Genomic DNA, 22,001 nt, shown 5'->3' with positions numbered 1-22,001 from the left:
TCATCCAGAAATAACAAGTTAGCAGTATGGCTTTTACATTCACCCTAATCAAGGAAGAATATGTGGCAGATTCAACATTAGAAAAATCGAACAATATAATTCACCACATTAACAGATTAATAAAGAAAAACTCTATGATCATCTTAATACACATCAAAATTTAAAAATCATAAAACACAACTCAACATTAATAATAAGAGAAAATCTTCTGGGCAGAATAGAAGAGAATTTTCTGACCTGATTGTTGTCTTCAACCAAAACCCCAAAGCAAACAGTGTTCTTAGTAAGGAAACTCTAGAAGTATTCTATTCATATTTCCTCATTAAAAGCAGAGACAGTTCAAGGATGACCACTCCTGCCATCACTTGTACTGCCATCACTGTTGAGCATTGTTCCTGAGACCCTAGCATGTGCAATAAGAGTAAGCATGGTATAGAGAGGAGGGAGAGGGAAGGGTACCCGTCAGGTATGTATGTGACTGCAACTATCAGAAACCCTAACTAGCAGGGTTTAAACAGTGAGTTCATTTGTCTCATAAGGAATCAGGAAGTAGGGAAACTAGCAATGATGGTGCTTATACACAGCGTTGTAGCAACTGTCTTTCTGCTTTACCTTCTTTAGAATGTTTCATTCATCTGCCTCACAGCTCTAAGATGACTCCTGCAGATCTGTGCCTTAACACGGTTCATTCCAGGCAGGAAGAGGGGGAAATAGTAGCACCAGTCTCTTCCCAGAAGCCCTTGGATGGGCCTCCCTTCACTTCTCACTGGTCACACGGCCACTGTTAAAGACAAGAAAGGCTGAAAGTGAACGTGCAAGCATAAGATTAGGATTAGTATTAGGATTGGGACATAAGCAAAATACTTAGTATTATTGATTATGCTTGGTCTAATCCATTCATGAAATTCTGTTCTTTGAAATATATTTAGTATCTGGGGCTTACTTAAAACATTACTTGTTGTTTATCTAAAGTTTAAATTTAACTGCATACCCTTTAAAAAAATTGGTCTTCCTAAATCTGGAAACCTTAGAAGCTGGGGATGTTGATACCCTGAAAAAATGTTGAGGTTCTAAAATTAGCAAGGAAAAAAGTGAGATGGCTTCTTGGGAAGCACATAACAATAAATTGCTACCGCAAGAATCATACAAATATTTCCAGAAAGATAAGATTTTTTTCCCCCTGACATTGAGGCAAAATTTATCCTACAGATTTTTTCAGAATCGAAACTGAGGAGCAAAATAGGCAGTGTCCTAGGATGCAGACATTCATCAAATGCATGTGTCCCATAAAATTCAAGGCCATATGAAGTTATAAATTTAATGATTGAATTTCTGCAGGTAATGAAGAAAAACCTCCAAAAACTTTTTTTAGAGATAACCATTAACCATGGATTATCTATGTGAAATTGCAATCATATCTTTATCCTACCAAATTTCATTGAAATTTTAATAAATTCCTTTAAGAAGGAATTAATAAATTTAATTTAATAAATTTCTTTAAAATTCCTTTAAAAATTATGCCCACTTCTCAACTGCTATTTTGTTTCATCATGGTAATTTAGCAATAAATCTCATCTGTCTGCAGGAACCTGAAAGTTAAACAGAAAGGATACTGAAGTTGCAGATAATAGGAAAAACAGGCTTTATGAGTGAATTTGGATTCATACTATCCTGGGTATACAGGGTGAACTGACCTTCAAAGTTAGAGAGCCAAGTTCAAGTGGACAACTGGGTAGGAGAGCACAGAAGTCAAGGCAAAAACTTGTAGGATGAAAATGGTGTCTTCACATACTGCAGTCGTCCCTCTGTGTCCAGGGGGATTGGCTGCTTCCAGGACCTGCTGTGGATACCCAAATCTGCAGATGCTCAAGTGTCTTCTATAAAATGGCATTGCACAGTTGGCCCTATGTATTCCTGGGTTCTGCTTCTGCGGATTCAGCCAACTGTGGATAGAAATTGGCTGAATCTGTGATACGGAATCCATTGTATAGCCAATTGTATGGCCAATTGCCTAACCTTGGGGAAGGTGGTGGGCAGTCTCACAGTATATAGGAGGATCGCTGGAAGCAGAAAAACCAGAAAGGTGGTAAAATAGGGTTTATCCAATACAACAAAAGTCTTTTGTGGAGGTGATCTCTAGTGCTAAGACAATGGAATTCCTGCTACATTTTAGGAGATGGCTGAAGACATTCCCTGCAGCCTGCTTGAGGTACTGTGAGAGAACTGAGTGCTCAAAGTGGAATTCTAAATTGTATATTGATATGCTGTATTTGAAGAAAGTGAAGGTGAAAGTTGCTCAGTCATGTCTGACTCTTTGCAACCCTATGGAATTCTCTAGGCCAGAATACTGGAGTGGGTAGCCTATCCCTTCTCCAGGGGATCTTCCCAACCCAGGAATTGAACCAGGTGGATTCTTTACCTGAGCTATCAGGGAAGCCAAAGTTAAAGCCCCTCCTTCGAGCCGGAATCAAACCAGCGACCTAAGGATGACAGAAGCTTATCACCTTTACAGTCCTCTGCTCTACCAGCTGAGCTATAGAAGGGTGCTGATATTTGAAGAGTATCTCTTAATTCTTTCTAAGATTGTTGTTAGAGAACTGACAGAAAAGGGGTGGACTAAGGAAATGAGTAGAAAGAAGCCTCACTTCTTTGACTCAATTAACTATGTAAATAAATTATTTGTTCTCTTTCTTAAAAAGAGCAGTGTAAGGATTTCTCTCTCTTGAGAATGTCAGATTTGAGCTGTTTTGTAAAAGCAGCTGTGTTTGCTGCCAGGCAACAGGAGAGATTTGATTTCTCTTACAAGCATTATCTAGCATGTAGGCTTACCTCCACTATGGATTAGATGTGTTCTCCAAAAGTTGTTGATTATAGATTTATTCCAAAAATAATGTTTACTTGTGTTTTTCACTTGCTTTATTTATCCCAAACCTCTTAAATTCTTTGGAATTGTCTTTTTAAATGATTATACATTAGAATAGTCCATCCTATATATAGTTACTGGAGAAGGAAATGGCAACCCACTCCAGTATTCTTGCCTGGAGAATCGCATGGACAGAGGAAACTGGCAGGCTACAGTCCATGGAGTCGCAAGAGTCGGACACAACTTAGCGACTAACCCAACCATCATGTACCTTTAGACTGAACTTGGGAATACAGCTATTAAAAGAAATCTTAAAGTGAAACATTTTATAAGACAAAGATAACTCTCTAAATTGCTTTCTTAAAAAATTTGCCTCTTTCTCTAGGAAGTTTGTATAGGGGAGTTGACCTTATATTCTGATGGAACTGTTTCTCTTCTAAGCTCTTTGCTTTCCTTTTGAAGTCAATGATCACAAATGTTTCATTGAATTGATACAAGAATGACTGGTAGTGAACAGTGAATGGGTGACAGAGCCACCTGACTTTTAAGGTGCAAACCCAACAGCATCAACCCAATGAATCAGTCTCTCTTTTTGGAAGAGGTAACACTTCTTCACCTCTGTCCACAGCCCCGTTTGCTACACCCCAGAGAAAAGAGTCGATTCCAGAGGAAATGAAGACTCTCTCTCTCAAGAGACAGAGATCAAAGGTATTCATATTCCTAACTAATAAAAGAAAATTGTTCTAATTTACAATATCCTCAGTGAGATTTTGATAAAATGCGCATGTTATAGAGTTGTATGTTTCACATAGAACTAAATACTATTTCCGCTGCTCTTGGGATGCATTTGATTTTAAAAGGGAAGATTGTTCTGCAAGTAAACTCTACCATGACAATATCAGTAGGATCTAAAAAATTCAATCATGTTCCATTATTTCTAGACTAACTGACTGAGTTCATCTCTACTGCTATCTGGTCAAGGACCCAGGAGTCCAGAATACAAAGCTTTATATACAAATTTGTGTTACATGGGGTCTATTACTGTGTGCTGTAGGTACTATGCTTAGTCACTCAGTCATGTCCGACTCTTTGAGACCCCATTGACTGTAGCCCACCAGGCTCCTCTGTCCATGAAGAGTCTCCAAGCAAGAATACTAGAGTTTGTTGCCATGCCCTCCTCCAGGGGATCTTCCCAACCCACGGACTGAACCCAGGTCTCCTGCATTGCAGGCAGATTCTTTACCATCTGAGCAACCAGGGAAGCATGTTATTGTGAGGTTTCCTTTATCATTAAGTGTAGGATAATAAAGCAAGTTCCCCAGTTTTGGACAGATAGCTTAATGCGGAAGGGAAAGGGACTCATTCTCTGACCTTAGGACCTCAGAGTACAATGCTTATCGTTATGGAGATTCTCCTGGCTTAAAGGTGCTGGACTTTTATAGCTTGCTTTCTTATGTTTATGAGCCACAGACAGACTTGTGATAATTGAAACTTTTCAACATAGAAGGAGACAGCTGGCAGTGTTTTTCTTTTTTCTTTTTTTTTTCTGGGCTTACCCTATGGGGTCATGTTTACAGCTGCTCCCGTTTAAAAAAAAAAAAAATGAAAGCGGAATTGAAGAGTGACACAGAAGAAATTAATCCCACTGTGTCTACATAGTCAACTGTTACCTGTTCTTTTGTAGACCTTGTCTTTTAACGTCCATGTCTTTCTCAAGATGTTTTCACTGTATTTGCAGCACGGGTGGGCTGTCTCTCCTTAAGAGATTTCCAAGCTGTTTATGTAGCAGTATGTCATGTGACACCCCAGTTGCCATGGCAAATATTTGTGTTTCATGAAAAACGTGGGTTAAAAAAAAAATTCAATGTAAATGGCCAAATCCCAAGACAGACAGGCCTTCAGGCTAGTGTTTGGCCTTCACCATCATTGTTTCTATCTCAGCTGTTTAACAGGCTGTGTGTGCAAGGCCATGGGCTAATGTGCATAATGGGACCAGGCAGGCGCACCTGTTTTGCTTCTCACCATGTTGGCACTCTCAGGCTCCACAGTTTATAGGTAACAGAGCTACAGGTAATGTAAATATGACTAAGTTTTATCCAGTGAGCGGAATACCTAAAAAAACAAAATTTCTTTTTAAATAATGACATTTCCTGAGTGCTGATTAACCCTGCCTTTAATTTCCTGTCTACTGACTTCACCAAGCTTTCCCCTAGTGCTAAAAGCAGTAGTATCTAAAGACTTTCATAATGGTCCCGAGTTGCTACATTTCTGAATTGACTCTTTAATGGTAAATGAAATTATTTATAGTCTCTGTGGAAAGTGTCCTAGCATGGAAGTTGAAAGGCTAAGAGAAAGACTATGATAGGCCTGGCCTTGTGATAAACCCATAACAGAGCTTGGATCAGTCCCCACCACCAGGCAGTGAGGTGCCACATAGAGAAGCCCTTTCTTGAAAATGGAACTTGGCATCTGATTATAGTTGGTTGTTTTTAATATTTATTTTGTCAAACTCTTTCTTCAAAGCAAACAGGGCTCTTGGCAAACAGAGCATCACTGTCTGGGGTGGGGAAGGTCTTTCTAATTATTAGCTCCTGCCTGCCTGGAAAGAGGGAACAGGCTGGCTCAGCAGGGAAAGCTGGGGAAGTGGGGGGAGGGGGAGACTCTGTGCCTTCTATTTGTTTTGTAAAATTACCCATGAGAGTCATTTTGATTTAAACTGTCTGTGTCTGTTCTTCATTGTAGTGGAAAGGCAGAAAGTCAAGAGGATATCATGATAAGAAGGTTTGTAATTTGTGTGACTAGTTGAAATTTGGGGTCTGTCACCTGATGTCCCTTCCTTTTGCTTCAGGGCAGAAGTATCGGGGGCAGGTTTGACAGCTGGAGACCAACAAAAGTTCTTTCCCTCTTCTTTTATAAAAGAAATTAAATCATGTTTTCAGAAAATATGGTTCATTTAAAATGAAAAACACTCCCCCCTCCCTTTTGGGACTATTTCTCAGGCTGCAGTCCAAAAAAGTGATTTAGCATACTCAAATTTTTCTGAATCATATCAGTCTTTGACCTCTATCAAAGATTTTTGTCTTTTAAAAATACACTTAAAAATAATAAAATATAAAGAACAGATTCCATTTGTTCTCCAGCATGAGCTTACACATGCACACAGGGATGTGCGTGTGTTCACACACGTGTGCACTGCAGTCTGCATCTATGCTATAATAGGTAAGGGTGTGGGATTTAGAGTTAAGCTGACCAAAACAAACAAGGAAACCAAAAAGTTGGAAAAATAAAATAGTCCCCACAAAGAAAAGTACATGCCAGCAAGGAACATTCCAAAGGGTCATGTGTGGGTAAAAGAAGTTTTGAACATTCAATTAGTAAGGAACAGAGCAAGAGAGAACCAGATTTTCCTCTTACTAATAGAGGAACTTTGAGCAAGTCACTTCAATTCTCCATATCCCACTTTCCTCCTCCAAGAGATTGGGATGATACCTCCTTTCTCTAGGGTGGCTATGAGGATTAGAGGTGTTATCATGTGTGGAAGTACTTTGGAATGATAAAGTACTTATTTCACAATTCACTGGTCTATTTTTTTTTTTATTAGTTGGAGGCTAATTACTTTACAGCATTGTAGTGGTTTTTGCCATACATTGACATGAATCAGCCAGGGATTGACATGTGTTCCCCATCCCGATCCCCCCTCCCCCCTCCCTCCCCATCCCATCCATCTGGGTCTTCCCAGTGCGCCAGCCCTGAGCACTTGTCTCATGCATCCAACCTGGGCTGATGATCTGTTTCACCCTTGATAGTATACTTGTTTCAATGCTGTTCTCTCAGAACATCCCACCCTCGCCTTCTCCCACAGAGTCCAAAAGTCTGTTCTGTACATCTGTGTCTCTTTTTCTGTTTTTCATATAGGGTTATCGTTACCATCTTTTTAAATTCCATATATATGCATTAGTATACTGTATTGGTCTTTATCTTTCTGGCTTACTTCACTCTGTATAATGGGCTCCAGTTTCATCCATCTCATTAGAACTGATTCCCATGAATTCTTCTTAATGGCTGAGTAATATTCCATTGTGTATATGTACCATAGCTTCCTTATCCATTCATCTGCTGATGGGCATCTAGGTTGCTTCCATGTCCTAGCAATTATAAACAGTGCTGGGATGAACATTGGGGTGCACGTGTCTCTTTCAGATCTAGTTTCCTCAGTGTGTATGCCCAGAAGTGGGATTGCTGGGTCATATGGCAGTTCTAGTTCCAGTTTTTAAAGGAATCTCCACACTGTTCTCCATAGTGGCTGTGCTAGTTTGCATTCCCACTAACAGTGTAGGAGGGTTCCCTTTTCTCCACACCCTCTCCAGCATTTATTGCTTGTAGACTTTTGGATAGCAGCCATCCTGACTGGCGTGTAATGGTACCTCATTGTGGTTTTGATTTGCATTTCTCTGATAATGAGTGATGTTGAGCATCTTTTCATGTGTTTGTTAGCCATCTGTATGTCTTCTTTAGAGAAATGCCTGTTTAGTTCTTTGGCCCATTTTTTGATTGGGTCATTTATTTTTCTGGAATTGAGCTTCAGGAGTTGCTTGTATATTTTTGAGATTAATCCTTTGTCTGTTGCTTCGTTTGCTATTCTTTTCTCCCAATCTGAGGGCTGTCTTTTCACCTTGCTTATAGTTTCCTTTGTTGTGCAAAAGCTTTTAAGTTTCATTAGGTCCCATTTGTTTATTTTTGCTTTTATTTCCAATATTCTGGGAGGTGGGTCATCGAGGATCCTGCTGTGATTTATGTCGGAGAGTGTTTTGCCTATGTTTTCCTCTAGGAGTTTTATAGTTTCTGGTCTTACATTTAGATCTTTAATCCATTTTGAGTTTATTTTTGTGTATGGTGTTAGAAAGTGTTCTAGTTTCATTCTTTTACAAGTGGTTGACCAATTTTCCACTTGTAGAGCTAACACCCATCTTACTCAAACTCTTCCAGAAAATTGCAGAAGAAGGCAAACTTCCAAACTCATTCTATGAGGCCACCATCACCCTAATACCAAAACCAGACAAAGATGCCACAAAAAAAGAAAACTATAGGCCAATATCCCTGATGAACATAGATGCAAAAATCCTTAACAAAATTCTAGCAAACAGAATCCAACAACATATTAAAAAGATCATATATCATGACCAAGTGGGCTTTATCCCAGGAATGCAAGGATTCTTTAATATCCACAAATCAGTCAATGTAATACACCACATTAACAAATTGAAAGATAAAAACCATATGATTATCTCAATAGATGCAGAAAAAGCCTTTGACAAAATTCAACATCCATTTATGATAAAAACCTCTCCAGAAAGCAGGCATAGAAGGAACATACCTCAACATAATAAAAGCTATATATGACAAACCCACAGCAAACATTATCCTCAATGGTGAAAAATTGAAAGCATTTCCCTTAAATCAGGAACAAGACAAGGGTGCCCACTCTCAGCACTACTATTCAACATAGTTTTGGAAGTGTTGGCCACAGCAATTAGAGCAGAAAAAGAAATAAAAGGAATCCAGATAGGAAAAGAAGAAGTAAAACTGTCACTGTTTGCAGATGATATGATCCTCTACATAGAAAACCCTAAAGACTCTACCAGAAAATTACTAGAGCTAATCAATGAATACAGTAATGTTGCAGGATATAAAATTAACACACAGAAATCCCTTGCATTCCTATACACTAACAATGAGAGAACAGAAAGAGAAATTAAGGAAACAATACCTTTCACCATTGCAACAAAAAGAATAGAATACTTAGGAGTATATCTACCTAAAGAAACAAAAGACCTATATATAGAAAACTATAAAACACTGATGAAAGAAATCAAAGAGGACACAAACAGATGGAAAAATATACCATGTTCATAGATTGGAAGAATCAACATTGTGAAAATGACTATACTACCCAAAGCAGTCTATAGATTCAATGCAATCCCTATCAAGCTACCAACAGTATTTTTCACAGAACTAGAACAAATAATTTCACAATTTGTATGGAAATACAAAAAACCTCGAATAGCCAAAGCAATCTTGAGAAAGAAGAATGGAACTGGAGGAATCAACCTGCCTGACTTCAGGCTTTACTACAAAGCCACAGTCATCAAGACAGTATGATACTGGCACAAAGACAGAAATATAGATCAATGGAACAGAATAGAAAGCCCAGAGATAAATCCATGTACCTATGGACACCTTATCTTTGACAAAGGAGGCAAGGATTTACAATGGAAAAAAGACAACCTCTTTAACAAGTGGTGCTGGGTAAACTGGTCACTGGTCTATTTTTAAGAGCATCTTCTAGGCCTCCTTCTCTTGTGATCTTATCAGAATTTCAGAGGGAGTTTAGTCACCTCTTCTCAAGGAAAGAGAGTTCACGTTTTGGGTCTCTTCATACTCCTGCAGACCTGAGAGCAGACAGGGCTATATTTACAGCAGTGACAGCATACAGTCATTCTGAACCTAGACAGAGGGTGCTCCTGGACAAACTAATCAATGCAATTCAATCACCTAACTTCCCTTTACTTCTTGCTCTAAGGAAACTGTGAGCTTGCTTCTGCACCTTAAAATTAGGATGTGCTTTAAGAATACCAAGGCTTTCTCTATCTGGAATATTTCTAACAGTTCATATTGATTGTGTTCTTAAAACATGCACTAAGTGTTTTCCATACTGACTGAGTGCTCGCAGGAGCCCAGAAAAACCTCTGTACTGTCATTGCTCCCAGGCCCACACAGCTGGTAAAGAGGTAGAGAGGCTCCAGAGTTTGTGCCCTGTCCACATACCAGGTTATGAACTTTTCCTCATGGGCGGGTTTCCAGATATTATTACTACTACTTTTACTACCAGCAGCTAACATGCATGTGTACGTTATCTGTGCCAGGCACTGAACTTTTTTACAAGGAACATCACTTCATTTTTACAACAACTCTATGCAGTAGGTACTATTATTATTCCCATTATAGTGGGAGGACCTACATACAGGGAAGTGAAGGTCATCCAACTTGTTGGAAGGTCATCCAACAAGTGACAGAGCCAGAATGAACTGCATGACTGCCTAGAGCCCCAAACATTAGATATTTTTAAATCTCTCAATAATTTTTGATGGAACTCTTTCTAAAAGATAAATCTCTGCCTCCCTAATGTAATTTTAAAATGTTCTGTGTTCAGTATCATACATGTGTATATCCAGTTTCTGGTGTCTTTTTATTTCCTTCGGTATCAGGACAGTGGTGATCACCTCTGCTCTCAGGTCTGCTTTTATTGGCTCTGAATTCAACAGCCTTTTCTATCTCCTCGATCATCTAACTAAGTATCAATACATTTGGTTGAATGATAAGTTTGAGTCAGTAAAGTTCAGCGTAAGGATCCAAGGAATAAAATAATAGACCATAGTAGAGTTCGTAGTAGTTATTTCAAGAAATTAAAAAAAAAAAAAAAAGGAATCTAGTTCAAAGGCTTGAAGTTGCTAAAATTACCTCTCTCAACAATTAAATCTTTTTAATTTTGATTAATATTTTGATTTAAAAAATCTACCTATATAGATAAAACAAGCAAAGAAATACATTTATGGGACATAAGAGTCCAGGTTAAATTCATGAGTGTATTTGCTTCTGAGAATGGTGGAGGGAGAGGAATGAGCTAAAATGAAATATAGAGGACTTCAGTTGTACCTAATGTTTTGTTTCCTTTATTTAAACATATAGAAATATATAAATAATTTAAATATATTTTAATGTATGATATAATTATAAATGTATAAAATGTACTGCATTTTAAATATTAAAAATTTAAATATATATATTTTTGTCTTCTTTGCTTCATATATACATATATGTGTGTGTATATATCTCTCATGTATCTCTATTATATATAATCTGTATTATCTAACAGTAGGACTTCACAGAACAACATAATTCATCCTCATGGAGGTCCTCCTGACTTAAAGATACTGGATTTTCTTAGTTTACTCTCACAAGTTTATCAGTCATGGATATATATATGTATGTATGACATATATATGTGACAAAATATGTAATATATATATGTCAAAGAAGACAAAAGATTAATGTATGTCCACAATAGATGTTTTTATTATTCTCTATACTTTTATGTAGTCTAGAAACTTTTTCCAAACTAAAGGAAAAGAAATAGAAAAAGAAAATCCTACTTCTTAAGCCATATACTCTATTGTAAAATATCTTTTGGTGTAGAAAGATTAGGTTTGAGTGGTAACACTGTAATATCAAATGTGGGGTCTTCTTTTAGTCATTTTGCAATATTGTTACTGTCTTTAGTATTTTCCCATCATTTTTCTTAATCCTCTTTTTAGAAAACTACATTTTACACTATAGCTGAACTATTTTAATCAAGCAACACATGTGACATTGAACATATGATTGCCCTGCAGTCTCCTTTCCCCTATCTGTATAAAAAGATATTAGACCAGGTCATTGTTTTTAAGCAGTTTCCACGCCCCCTATGACGCTCACCCTGATGGCCCTAGGAAAAGGAGAAAGGCAGAAGCCATTACCTGATTGTTTGACATTAAATTATAAATTTCAAATTATTGACAAGTATTAAAGTTATTAATAAAAAGCTTCCAGTTTTGTTATAAATAAAACTGCCATGAACATCTTTCAAATTTGTGCATAAATCTTCGTCAGTCAGTCAGTTCAGTCGCTCAGTCGTGTTTGACTCTTTGAGACCCCATGGACTACAGCATAGCAGGCTTTCCTGTCCATCACCAACTCCTGGAGTTTACTCAAACTCCTGTCCATCGAGTCGGTGATGCCATCCAACCATCTCATCCTCTGTCATCCCCTTCTCCTCCTACCTTCAGTCTTTCCCAGCATCAGTGTCTTTTCCGGTGAGTCAGTTCTTCGCATCACACGATCAAAGTATTGGAGCTTCAGCTTCAGTGTCAGTCCTTCCAATGAATATTCAGGTCTGATTTCCTTTAGGATTGACTGGTTGGATCTCCTTGCAGTCCAAGAGACTTTCAAGAGTCTTCTCCAGTAATAGAACTCCTTGGTCAAAGGATACAGACATTTTCAGATACAAATAACCAAAATATTAGTGCTCCAAACTTGAAGCTATGAGTTTACAAATAATTTGTGTGATCATAGAACAGCATTGAGCTATAAACCTAGCCCAAGTGGCTTTGAGTTTAAATTTTACTATTCACTCACTCATTCATTCATTCAGAGATTCTCTATTGACCTTTCACAGTGGGTCAGGCAGTGTACTAGGTACTAGGAATATAGCAGTGAACAAAACAAATCAAGTTTTTGCCTTCTTGGGATTTATATTCTAGTAAGGGAAGAGGAAAGTTGTTTGTTTTAACATGAGGTAGTGGCGAATGCTATGAATTAGAATAAAGTAGAATATATTGGATTGGCCAAAAATTTCCTTTGATTTTTAAGTAACAGTGAAAGACACATCTTTCATTTTCACTAAAAACTTTATTGACCAACATATTTGCTCTTTTGTTCCACTATCTTTTGCCATTTTCCAGGCAACTTCGTAATTCCATCTTCCCAATAGTTTGTTCTATTTGAGCAAAGAACTGGTCCAGGTGCCTTTTACAGTCTTCCAGGCATTTGAAATTTTTTCCATTAAGAGAATTCTGTAAAGACCAAAATAAATGGACATCCAAAGATGCAATGTCTGGTGAATACGGTAGATGAATCAGAACTTCCCAGCCAAGCTGTAACAGCTTTTGCCTGGTCATCAAAGAAATGTGGTTGTACATTATCCTGATGTAAGGTTATACATTTTCTGTTGACTAATTCCAGATGATTTTCACTGAGTGCTGCTTTCACTTGGCCTACTTGGGAGCAGTTCTTGGAATTAACCATTTAGTTTTCCAGAAGGAGCTTATAATAGAGGACTGACTCCCTTCCAGTTCCACCATATACACATCACGTTCTTTGGATGAAGACTGGCCTTTGGTATGGTTTTTGTTGGTTCATTTTGCTTGTCCCATGATCTCTTCTGTTCCCCATTATTGCACAGCATACATTTTTTTCATCGCCCATCACGATTTGTTTAAAAATGGAATGTTTTTGTTACATTTAAGTAGAGAATTGCATTTGGAAATACAGTCAAGAAGGTTTTTTTCCCCCCTTATGTGGAACCCAAACATCAAAGCAATTAACATACCCAAGCTGGTGCAAATGATTCTCAGTGCTTGATTTGGATATTTTGAGTATGTCAGCCATCTCCTACATGGTATAATGTAAATTGTTCTCAATTAATGTCTCAGTTTGATCACTGTCAACTTCAACTCATCTGGCCAATTGTGGAGCATTGGCCAGTGAGAAATCTCTAGCATGGAACTTCACAAACCACTTTTGACACAATCCATAGTCACAGCACCTTCTTCATTCACTGCACAAATCTTTTTTTTTTTTTTTCATTTATTTTTATTAGTTGGAGGCTAGTTACTTTACAATATTGTACTGGTTTTTGTCATACATTGACATGAATCAGCCATGGATTTACATGTATTCCCCATCCCGATCCCCCCTCCCACCTCCCTCTCTACCCAATCCCTCTGGGTCTTCCCAGTGCACCAGGCCCGAGCACTTGTCTCATGCATCCAACCTGGGCTGGTGATCTGTTTCACCATAAATAATATACATGTTTCGATGCTGTTCTCTTGAAACATCCCACCCTCGCCTTCTCCCACAGAGTCCAAAAGTCTGTTCTGTACATCTGTGTCTCTTTTTCTGTTTTGCATATAGGGTTATCGTTACCATCTTTCTAAATTCCATATATATGTGTTAGTATACTGTAATGTTCTTTATCTTTCTGGCTTACTTCACTCTGTATAATGGGCTCCAGTTTCATCCATCTCATTAGAACTGATTCCCATGAATTCTTTTTAATGGCTGAGTAATATTCCATGGTGTATATGTACCACAGCTTCCTTATCCATTCGTCTGCTGATGGGCATCTAGGTTGCTTCCATGTCTTGGCTATTATAAACAGTGCTGGGATGAACATTGGGGTGCACGTGTCTCTTTCAGATCTAGTTTCCTCGGTGTGTATGCCCAGAAGTGGGATTGCTGGGTCATATGGCAGTTCTAGTTCCAGTTTTTAAAGGAATCTCCACACTGTTCTCCATAGTGGCTGTGCTAGTTTGCATTCCCACTAACAGTGTAGGAGGGTTCCCTTTTCTCCACACCCTCTCCAGCATTTACTGCTTGTCGACTTTTGGATAGCAGCCATCCTGACTGGCGTGTAATGGTACCTCATTGTGGTTTTGATTTGCATTTCTCTGATAATGAGTGATGTTGAGCATCTTTTCATGTGTTTGTTAGCCATCTGTATGTCTTCTTTAGAGAAATGCCTGTTTAGTTCTTTGGCCCATTTTTTGATTGGGTCATTTATTTTTCTGGAATTGAGCTGCAGGAGTTGCTTGTATATTTTTGAGATTAATCCTTTGTCTGTTGCTTCGTTTGCTATTCTTTTCTCCCATTCTGAGGGCTGTCTTTTCACCTTGCTTATAGTTTCCTTTGTTGTGCAAAAGCTTTTAAGTTTCATTAGGTCCCATTTGTTTATTTTTGCTTTTATTTCCAATATTCTGGGAGGTGGGTCATCGAGGATCCTGCTGTGATTTATGTCGGAGAGTGTTTTGCCTATGTTTTCCTCTAGGAGTTTTATAGTTTCTGGTCTTACATTTAGATCTTTAATCCATTTTGAGTTTATTTTTGTGTATGGTGTTAGAAAGTGTCCTAGTTTCATTCTTTTACAAGTGGTTGGCCAGTTTTCCCAGCACCACTTGTTAAAGAGGTTGTCTTTTTTCCATTGTATGTCCTTGCCTCCTTTGTCAAAGATAAGGTGTCCATAGGTTCGTGGATTTATCTCTGGGCTTTCTATTCTGTTCCATTGATCTATATTTCTGTCTTTGTGCACAAATCTTTTTTTGAACTTCAGCTGCATTTTTACCTTTCCTGAAATAATAAAGCATAATATGCCACAATGTCTTTTTTCTTCCATCTTCAATATTAAAATGGCTATACAAAAAATTCACCCATGTGGGGGCTTCCCTGGTGGTCCAGAGGTTAAGAATCCACCTTGCAAGGCAGGGGACACCGGTCAGTCCCTGGTCTGGAAAGATCCTAAATGCTGCAGAACAACGAAGCCCATGCACCACAACTACTGGGCCCGCGCTCTATCGCACTCAAGTCACAGCTGCCGAGCCCATGTGCCTAGACCCTGTGCTCTGCAACAAGAGAAGCCACTGCGATAGGAAGCCCGCACACTTCGCAACTAGAGATCAGCCCCCACTCACAAATAGAGAAAGCCCATGCACAGCAATAAGACCCAACACAGCCAAATTTCTTTTTTTAAAAAAATGAAAAAAGAAAATTCACCAATTTTGGTTTTTTTTTAATGCACCTGATATGACAGCTGGCACAATACATTCTAACAAAATTGTTTCAAATGAAGTTAAGGACAACTAAGTTCTACTAGAACCATCTTATAGAAAAAAAACTGAACAAACGGTTTAGACTGTCCAATATATGTAGGTATAGAGAGTGTGACAAGATGAGGTATTATAAGAATTCTGCAAGTGTTTAGCAATCTGTGATCAACAGACTTGCTGTACACACATTTTTCCTCAAGAAAATTGTCACGTCAGACTTGACTTTGGTGATGACAGAGGGCCTTCTCAAGGCTTGCTCTCTTTCCTTTATCTATAGAGAAGGTGATACTGTGCTTTTTCCTCAGGAAGCTAGAAATCCGGGCTGCTCTGGATTCCCATCCTATTCGGTGCATGTCCCTAGCAGGCTCTGCCCCTCCATCATCATTGTCCACGAGGCCCTGAACTACGGCACATTCTCTCAGAGTGTCACAGAAGGGTAGCAGGAAAGATGAGATCAATGCAGCAGTAAAGCAAAGTGTGTCTCTGGAAAAGGAAACTTTACATTTGACTAAATACAGATTCCATCTATTTAAAAAATCTTCTTGATTTTGTTGTTTGATCTTCAGTCAGAACTGGATCCACTGAGTGGTTTTGCTCCAAAACCAGCGATGAGGATATTTTTTTCTCCTCAGGAAGTGTTTTAGAGTTCAGGAAAAACCATTTAAATAAAGATAGATTTCAAAACAATTACAGAAACTATCCCTGGAGGATTGCTGCTGATCTGAGTGGCCTTTACACTCAACTCAATGAGTTCTCTATTTTTGTTGTTTATTCTCTTTGTAAAGGTGAAGGGCTCTGACTCTCACTTTTAACTGACCCTTAAGCCTTATGCAGTTTCTATGTCCTACAAACTGAGAGTGGTTCTGTTGATTTGCTGACCCAAAATACTGGACTATCTCCTTTTGGGATTCTCTCCCCATAACCATCTTTACACCGAGTTGGTGCAGGTAGCTATTTCACTACTATAGTTTGTAAGTTGCTAGATTTCCTGTATAAAAGTTAGAAAAGGGGGGAAAAGAGACAAACCTGGGGGTCTTTCATGGTACATGAAGTAAAGCTATTGGAGATGTTTGCCTTTGATTTGATGGCCTGACTAGCTCCAGGAGTGTATTAAACACAGATAGTACTGGAGAGATAACACTTTAAGTCAGGGAGACATAGGGTGTCAAAATTAGAAGTGCCCTGTTGTAAATTGAAACCCCATGAGAGAAGTGACTTCCTAAGGCCACAGAGGAAGGTGGTGACAACCTGGCTCCTCAGTATTCTTCAAATCCATCACTTTTCCACCACACCATGGTTCTCTGTCATGTTCACCAGGGTTGGTTTAACAGGCAGTGGAAAAGTCTTTACGTATATTCTAATCTTCACAACAACTTCATAGGAACCTCTCATTTTTACAGATAAGAAATGTGTCAGAAAGGACGTTGTCATAGTCCACTCAGGCTGCTATAATGAAATATCATGGAGTGTGTGGCTTGAACAGCAAACATTAATTCTCACAGTTCTGGAGGCTGGCAGTCCAAGGTCAGGGTGCCAGTCTGGCTGGGTTCTGATGAGAGCCTTCTTTCTGGTTTGAAAATGGCTGCCTTCTTGTGTATCTTCACATGGTAGAGAAAGAGATCTCTTTTGTCTCTTCTCATAAGGGCACTAATCTCATCATGAAGACTCCACTCTCACATCCTAATTACCTCTCAAAGGCCCTATCTCTGGGGACTGAGGCTTCAACATATGAAATTTGTGAGGACACAAACATTTAGTCTATAGCAGATGGTAAGTTGTCCAAGAATACATAGCACATAGTGGCAGAGCTTGGACTTGATCCCAGGTTGGAAAGACTTCAAGGCCAAGGCTCATTTCCCTGGACCCACAATATCTTATTTGGGTTAAAGGTGAGGCCAGTGACATTCAAGACTCCTCATGCTCTAAAGTTCAGGTTTGTGATTGTGCTCAATTCCCGAACCCTGATGAGGTCAGCTGTTGTCTCTGAATATTGTATGTATCTATCAAACAAGTCTAGCAAGCTGAGGTCTTGGTGTCTGTTCTGTACAAACCTTAACACACTGTAAACCCTTAGTGAATATTAAAGAACAGGCCAGACAAATGGCATCCCTGGTCATCAGGGAGTAATGAATTCTCCATCTCTGGCGGTCACTCCACTCATACTCGGAACTAAGCTCTCTGTTAGAGCCGTAATAGCAGGAAGAACTTAATCTTTTTCACACAGTGGAACTGGTTAGGTTAATTACTAGTGGATATGTTTGATTGTTTGAGAAACTGAACATTGGCTAATAGATTCAAAAGTGGTTTAGTCTATCCTTCTTTGCAAATCATTCTCTAAAGGTGATATCCATGTTGGATTATCCCAAAAACTGGACCATTTACCACCAGGAGATCGTGTTTAAACCCAATTTAGAGATCCTTGGCTACAGTTTAGTCCTATATCCACATGCTATCCGCATGTTTGAAAAGAACATTTTTGATGAAAACATTCAGATTAGATTTAAACACCTGCCTTTTTTTTTCCTGGAATTTTTCTTTGAGGCAGTTATGTCTGAATTTTAGAAGCTAATACTGGGCCTGTCTTTTTCACTTCACATCTGTGACTTACTGATATATGTAATCATCATCTGCACTGGTCATAGCAAACACCCTCTTCCAACACCCTCTGACAACAGATGACTCTACACATGGACTGATATCACCAGATAGTCAATACCAAAATCAGATTGATTATATTCTTTGTAGCCGAAGATGGAGAAGCTCTGTGTAGTCAGCAAAAACAAGACTGGGAGCTGACTGTGGCTCAGATCATGAATTCCTGATTGCAAAATTCAGACTTAAATTGAAGAACGTAGGGAAAACCATTAGGCCATTCAGGTATGACCTAAATCATATCCCTTACGATTATAGAGTAGAAGTGATTAATAGACTCAAAGGATTAGATCTGATAGGCAGAGTGCCTGAAGAACTATGGATGGAGGTTCATAACATTATACAGGAGGCAGTGATCAAAACCACCCCCAAGAAAAAGAAATACAAAAAGGGAAAATGGTTGTCTGAGGAGGCCTTACAAATAGCTGAGAAAAGAAGAAGCAAAAGGCAAAGGAGAAAAGGAAAGATATACCCATCTGAATGCAGAATTCCAAAGAATAGCAAGAAGAGATAAGAATCCCTTTTTAAGTGAAGAGTATAAAGACATAGAGGAAATAATAGAATGGGAAAGACTAAAGCTCTCTTCAAGGAAATTAGAGATATCAAGGGAAAATTTCATGCAAAGATGGGCACAATAAAGGACAGAAATGGTATGGACCTAACAGAAGCAGAAGATATTAAGAAGAGGTGGCAAGAATACACAGAGGAACTATACAAAAAAATCTTTATGACCTGGATAACCAGAATGGTGTGATTACTCACCTAGGGTCAGACATCCTGTAGCATGAAGTCAAGTGGGCCTTAGGAAGCATCACTACGAACAAAGCTAGTGGAGGTGATGGAATTCCAGCTGAGCTATTTCAAATCCTAAAAGATGAATCTGTGAAAGTGCTGCACTCAATATGCCAGCAAATTTGGAAACTCAGTGGTGGCCACAGGACTGGAAAAGGTCAGTTTTCATTCCAATCCCAAAGAAGAGCAGTGCCAAAGAATGTTCAGACTACCACACAATTGCACTCATTTCACATGCTAGCAAAGTAATGCTCAAAATCCTTCAAGCTAGGCTTCAACTGTGTGAACCAAGAACTTCTAGATATTCAAGCTGGATTTAGAAAAGGCAGAGGAACTAGAGATCAAATTGCCAACATCTGTTGGGTCTAGAAAAAGCAAGAGAATTCCAGAAAAACATCTACTCCTGCTTCATTGACTATGCTAAAACATTTGACTGTGTGGATCACAATAAACTTGGAAAATTCTTAAAGCGATGGGAATATCAGACCACCTTACCTGCCTCCTGAGAAACCTATATGTAGGTCAAAAAGCAACAGTTAGAACTGGATATGGAACAACAGACTGGTTCCAAATTGGAGAAGGACTATGTTAAGACTATATTGTCACCTTGCTTATTTCACTTATATGCAGAGTACATGAGAAATGCCAGGCTGGATGAAGCACAAACTGGAATCAAGATTGCAGGCAGAAATATCAGTAACTTCAGATATGCAGATGACACCACCCTTATGGCAGAAAGCAAAGAGGAACTAAAAAGCCTCTTTATGAAGGTGAAAAAGGAGAGTGAAAAAGCTGGCATAAAACTCAACATTCTAAAAACTAAGATCATGGCATCTGGTCCCATCGCTTCATGGCTAAAAATGGGGAAACAATGGAAACAGTGAGAGATTTTATTTTCTTGGGCTCTAAATTACTGTGGAAGATGACTGTAGCCATAAAATTAAAAGATGCTTGCTCCTTGGAAGAAAAGCTGTGACAAACCCAGACAGTATATTAAAAAACAGAGACATTACTTTGCTGACAAAAGTTTGTATAGTCAAAGCTATGATTTTTCCAGTGGTCATGTACAGATGTGAAAGTTGAACAATAAAAAAGGCTGAGCACCAAAGAATTGATGCCTTTGAACTGTGGTGTTGGAGAAGACTCTTGAGAGTCCCTTGGACAGTGAGGAGATCAAACGAGTCAATCATAATGAAAATCAACCCTGAATATTCATTGGAAGGACTGATGCTGAAGCTCCAATACTTTGCCTATCTGACGCAAGGAGCCGACTCATTGGAAAAGACTCTGATGCTGGGAAAGATTGACAGCAGGAGGGGAAGGGGACAAAGGAGGATGAGATGGTTGGAGGGCATTACCGACACACTGGACATGAGTTTGAGCAAACTCCACATAATCGCGAAGAACAGAGAAGCCTGGCATGCTGCAGTCCATGGGATTGCAAAGAGTCGGACCTGACTCAGTGACTGAACAACATCCTGCCTTTCTGCTTGTTTTAGACTTAGAATTTTTAATCTAAATAACTGCTCCAAAAACTCTCAAAGTCACCTAGTTAGTAATTCCACTTTGCAAATGAAGAAGAGAATTTCCAAGCTAGTTGACTCAGTTAGAACAGGATGCTAATAGTTAGGCCACAGCCACAGATTTGGACTCTATGTGGGCCAATTAGTAAGGGCAGGCTTCTCACAAAGGTGTGACTGGTGTCCCAAAAAGGACCAGCTGAGTATGCAGATGGCGCAAAAGACAGCCATCACTGCTAGAAGGAAACAGTGGCTATTGAGTCGGTAGCACTGCATTGTAGTACAGCACATCTTAAACAAAAGAGAGGAGAGAGAAAGAGGCTGGGAGGAGAAGAGGAAGGAGAGGAAAAAGAAGAGAGAGAAAGAAAAGAAGAAAGGAAGGAGAGAGTGGGGGAGGGGAGGAGGGAGAGAATGAGGAAGGAAGGAGGAAAGAAAGCAACAAATAATTGCCGACAAGTTCATGGAGATAAATAGTAAGGGAAGGATGGCAGAAGGAACCAGGACCTGAAGCATGGTGTGACCTTTAATCAGGGCTCTTATTCCTAGCAGGCTGTGAAGCAGCTTTGTCTTTACCTGCTCAATGGATCTCACAATGCTGATGCACTGCTTTAATTTGGGAAGCCTTTCTCTTGAGAGACATGTCTTTTCTTGCTCTAAGTCTAAAGTGTTCCCAAGTGTGGCATTCTCCGTGACAGATGTACTACAGTTATGCTTTAGCTGACTCTAAACCCATAGCTTCCCCGTGCCTGAGTGGTCTATTTGATGTCCAAGAGTGTGTTTCCTTTGAGAGCATGTCTTTACTGGAATATCATCCAAGAAGGTAGGGAGGTGTAATCCCTTTGTTCTAAAACAGCCCCTGTGCAATTCGGTCACCCCATCCCCACTGCACAGCTATTCTTTCAAAAGGTCTTAGATGCATTTGCTGCTGTATTCAATGCCCTAGACATAGTCCCTGGAAGGGCACTGTCCAAAAGAGGCTTAAGAGTCCACACCTTTCTAAACTTCTCTCAAGATTGCTCCAATCCCACACGACTCATTGTAAAGAAAAGAAATTTCAAAATTAGTTTAACGTTACCAAGGAGACAAGACTCTCCAGTGAATCTCGTCCGTAACTGTACTTCTTATAGGAATCTCAGGGTCTGTTCACAAAATCAACCACATAACTGGCAGGACCAGCCAGTTCCGTACGTCTGTGATTATTTTGCATGTCTTTTCTTCAGTGATGAAGTACTGCCATTCTTCTCTGAATTCTGACTTCCCCACCATCTTTTTCTTGAAGGAAGGCAGAAATGTAGCCAGGTGATACTGCTTTTGGAACACGTGCCCCTTGTCTTCCACCAGGAGCTGAGCTCTTCTGCCGGGGTTGGTGTCTGCTGAAGGATGCATTGCTTCCCTAACTCCCTCTTGCCCGTCCCAGAAAAAGGAATTTGTTTCCATCTACCAAATAGTTTGCATTCTCTTTTAGAGCCTTGATTAGCTCAGAAAGGGCTAGAGTCTTGGTAAAATGCTTTCTCCATTGTTCTTATGCCTATAATGACTCAAAAAGTATGCAAAAGTTTGTTGCTATAAAAATATGCTTCAAAATTCAAGGAAATTACTCCCTCTCAAACTTAACACTTGCTTTTCAGCATTTTTACTTGAGATGGCAGCCTAATTAATTATTCCACTGCCTGGAGCCTAAGAAAAGAAACAGAATTG

At 39.2% G+C, this 22,001-nt stretch overlaps 1 protein-coding gene and 1 non-coding gene across 2 annotated transcripts in view; one reads left to right on the top strand and one right to left on the bottom strand.

The window, feature by feature from the left end:
* IQCH (IQ motif containing H) overlaps positions 1 to 22,001 on the top strand; it is a 225,111-nt gene that overhangs the window by 87,751 nt on the left and 115,359 nt on the right. Inside the window, exons 8-9 of the mRNA XM_043919837.1 lie at positions 3,492 to 3,571; positions 5,606 to 5,644. Coding sequence (XP_043775772.1) covers positions 3,492 to 3,571; positions 5,606 to 5,644 — 119 coding nt within the window. The remainder of the gene's footprint in view (positions 1 to 3,491; positions 3,572 to 5,605; positions 5,645 to 22,001) is intronic.
* TRNAY-GUA lies at positions 2,453 to 2,543 on the bottom strand. Its single transcript is given in 2 exon segments — positions 2,453 to 2,488; positions 2,507 to 2,543. It is a non-coding gene; the product is annotated as a tRNA-Tyr (tRNA).

Source organism: Cervus elaphus, chromosome 12 (assembly GCF_910594005.1).
Source record: "Cervus elaphus chromosome 12, mCerEla1.1, whole genome shotgun sequence".
Taxonomy (NCBI): Eukaryota; Metazoa; Chordata; class Mammalia; order Artiodactyla; family Cervidae; genus Cervus; species Cervus elaphus.
This window is presented reverse-complemented; position numbering and strand designations above follow the sequence as displayed.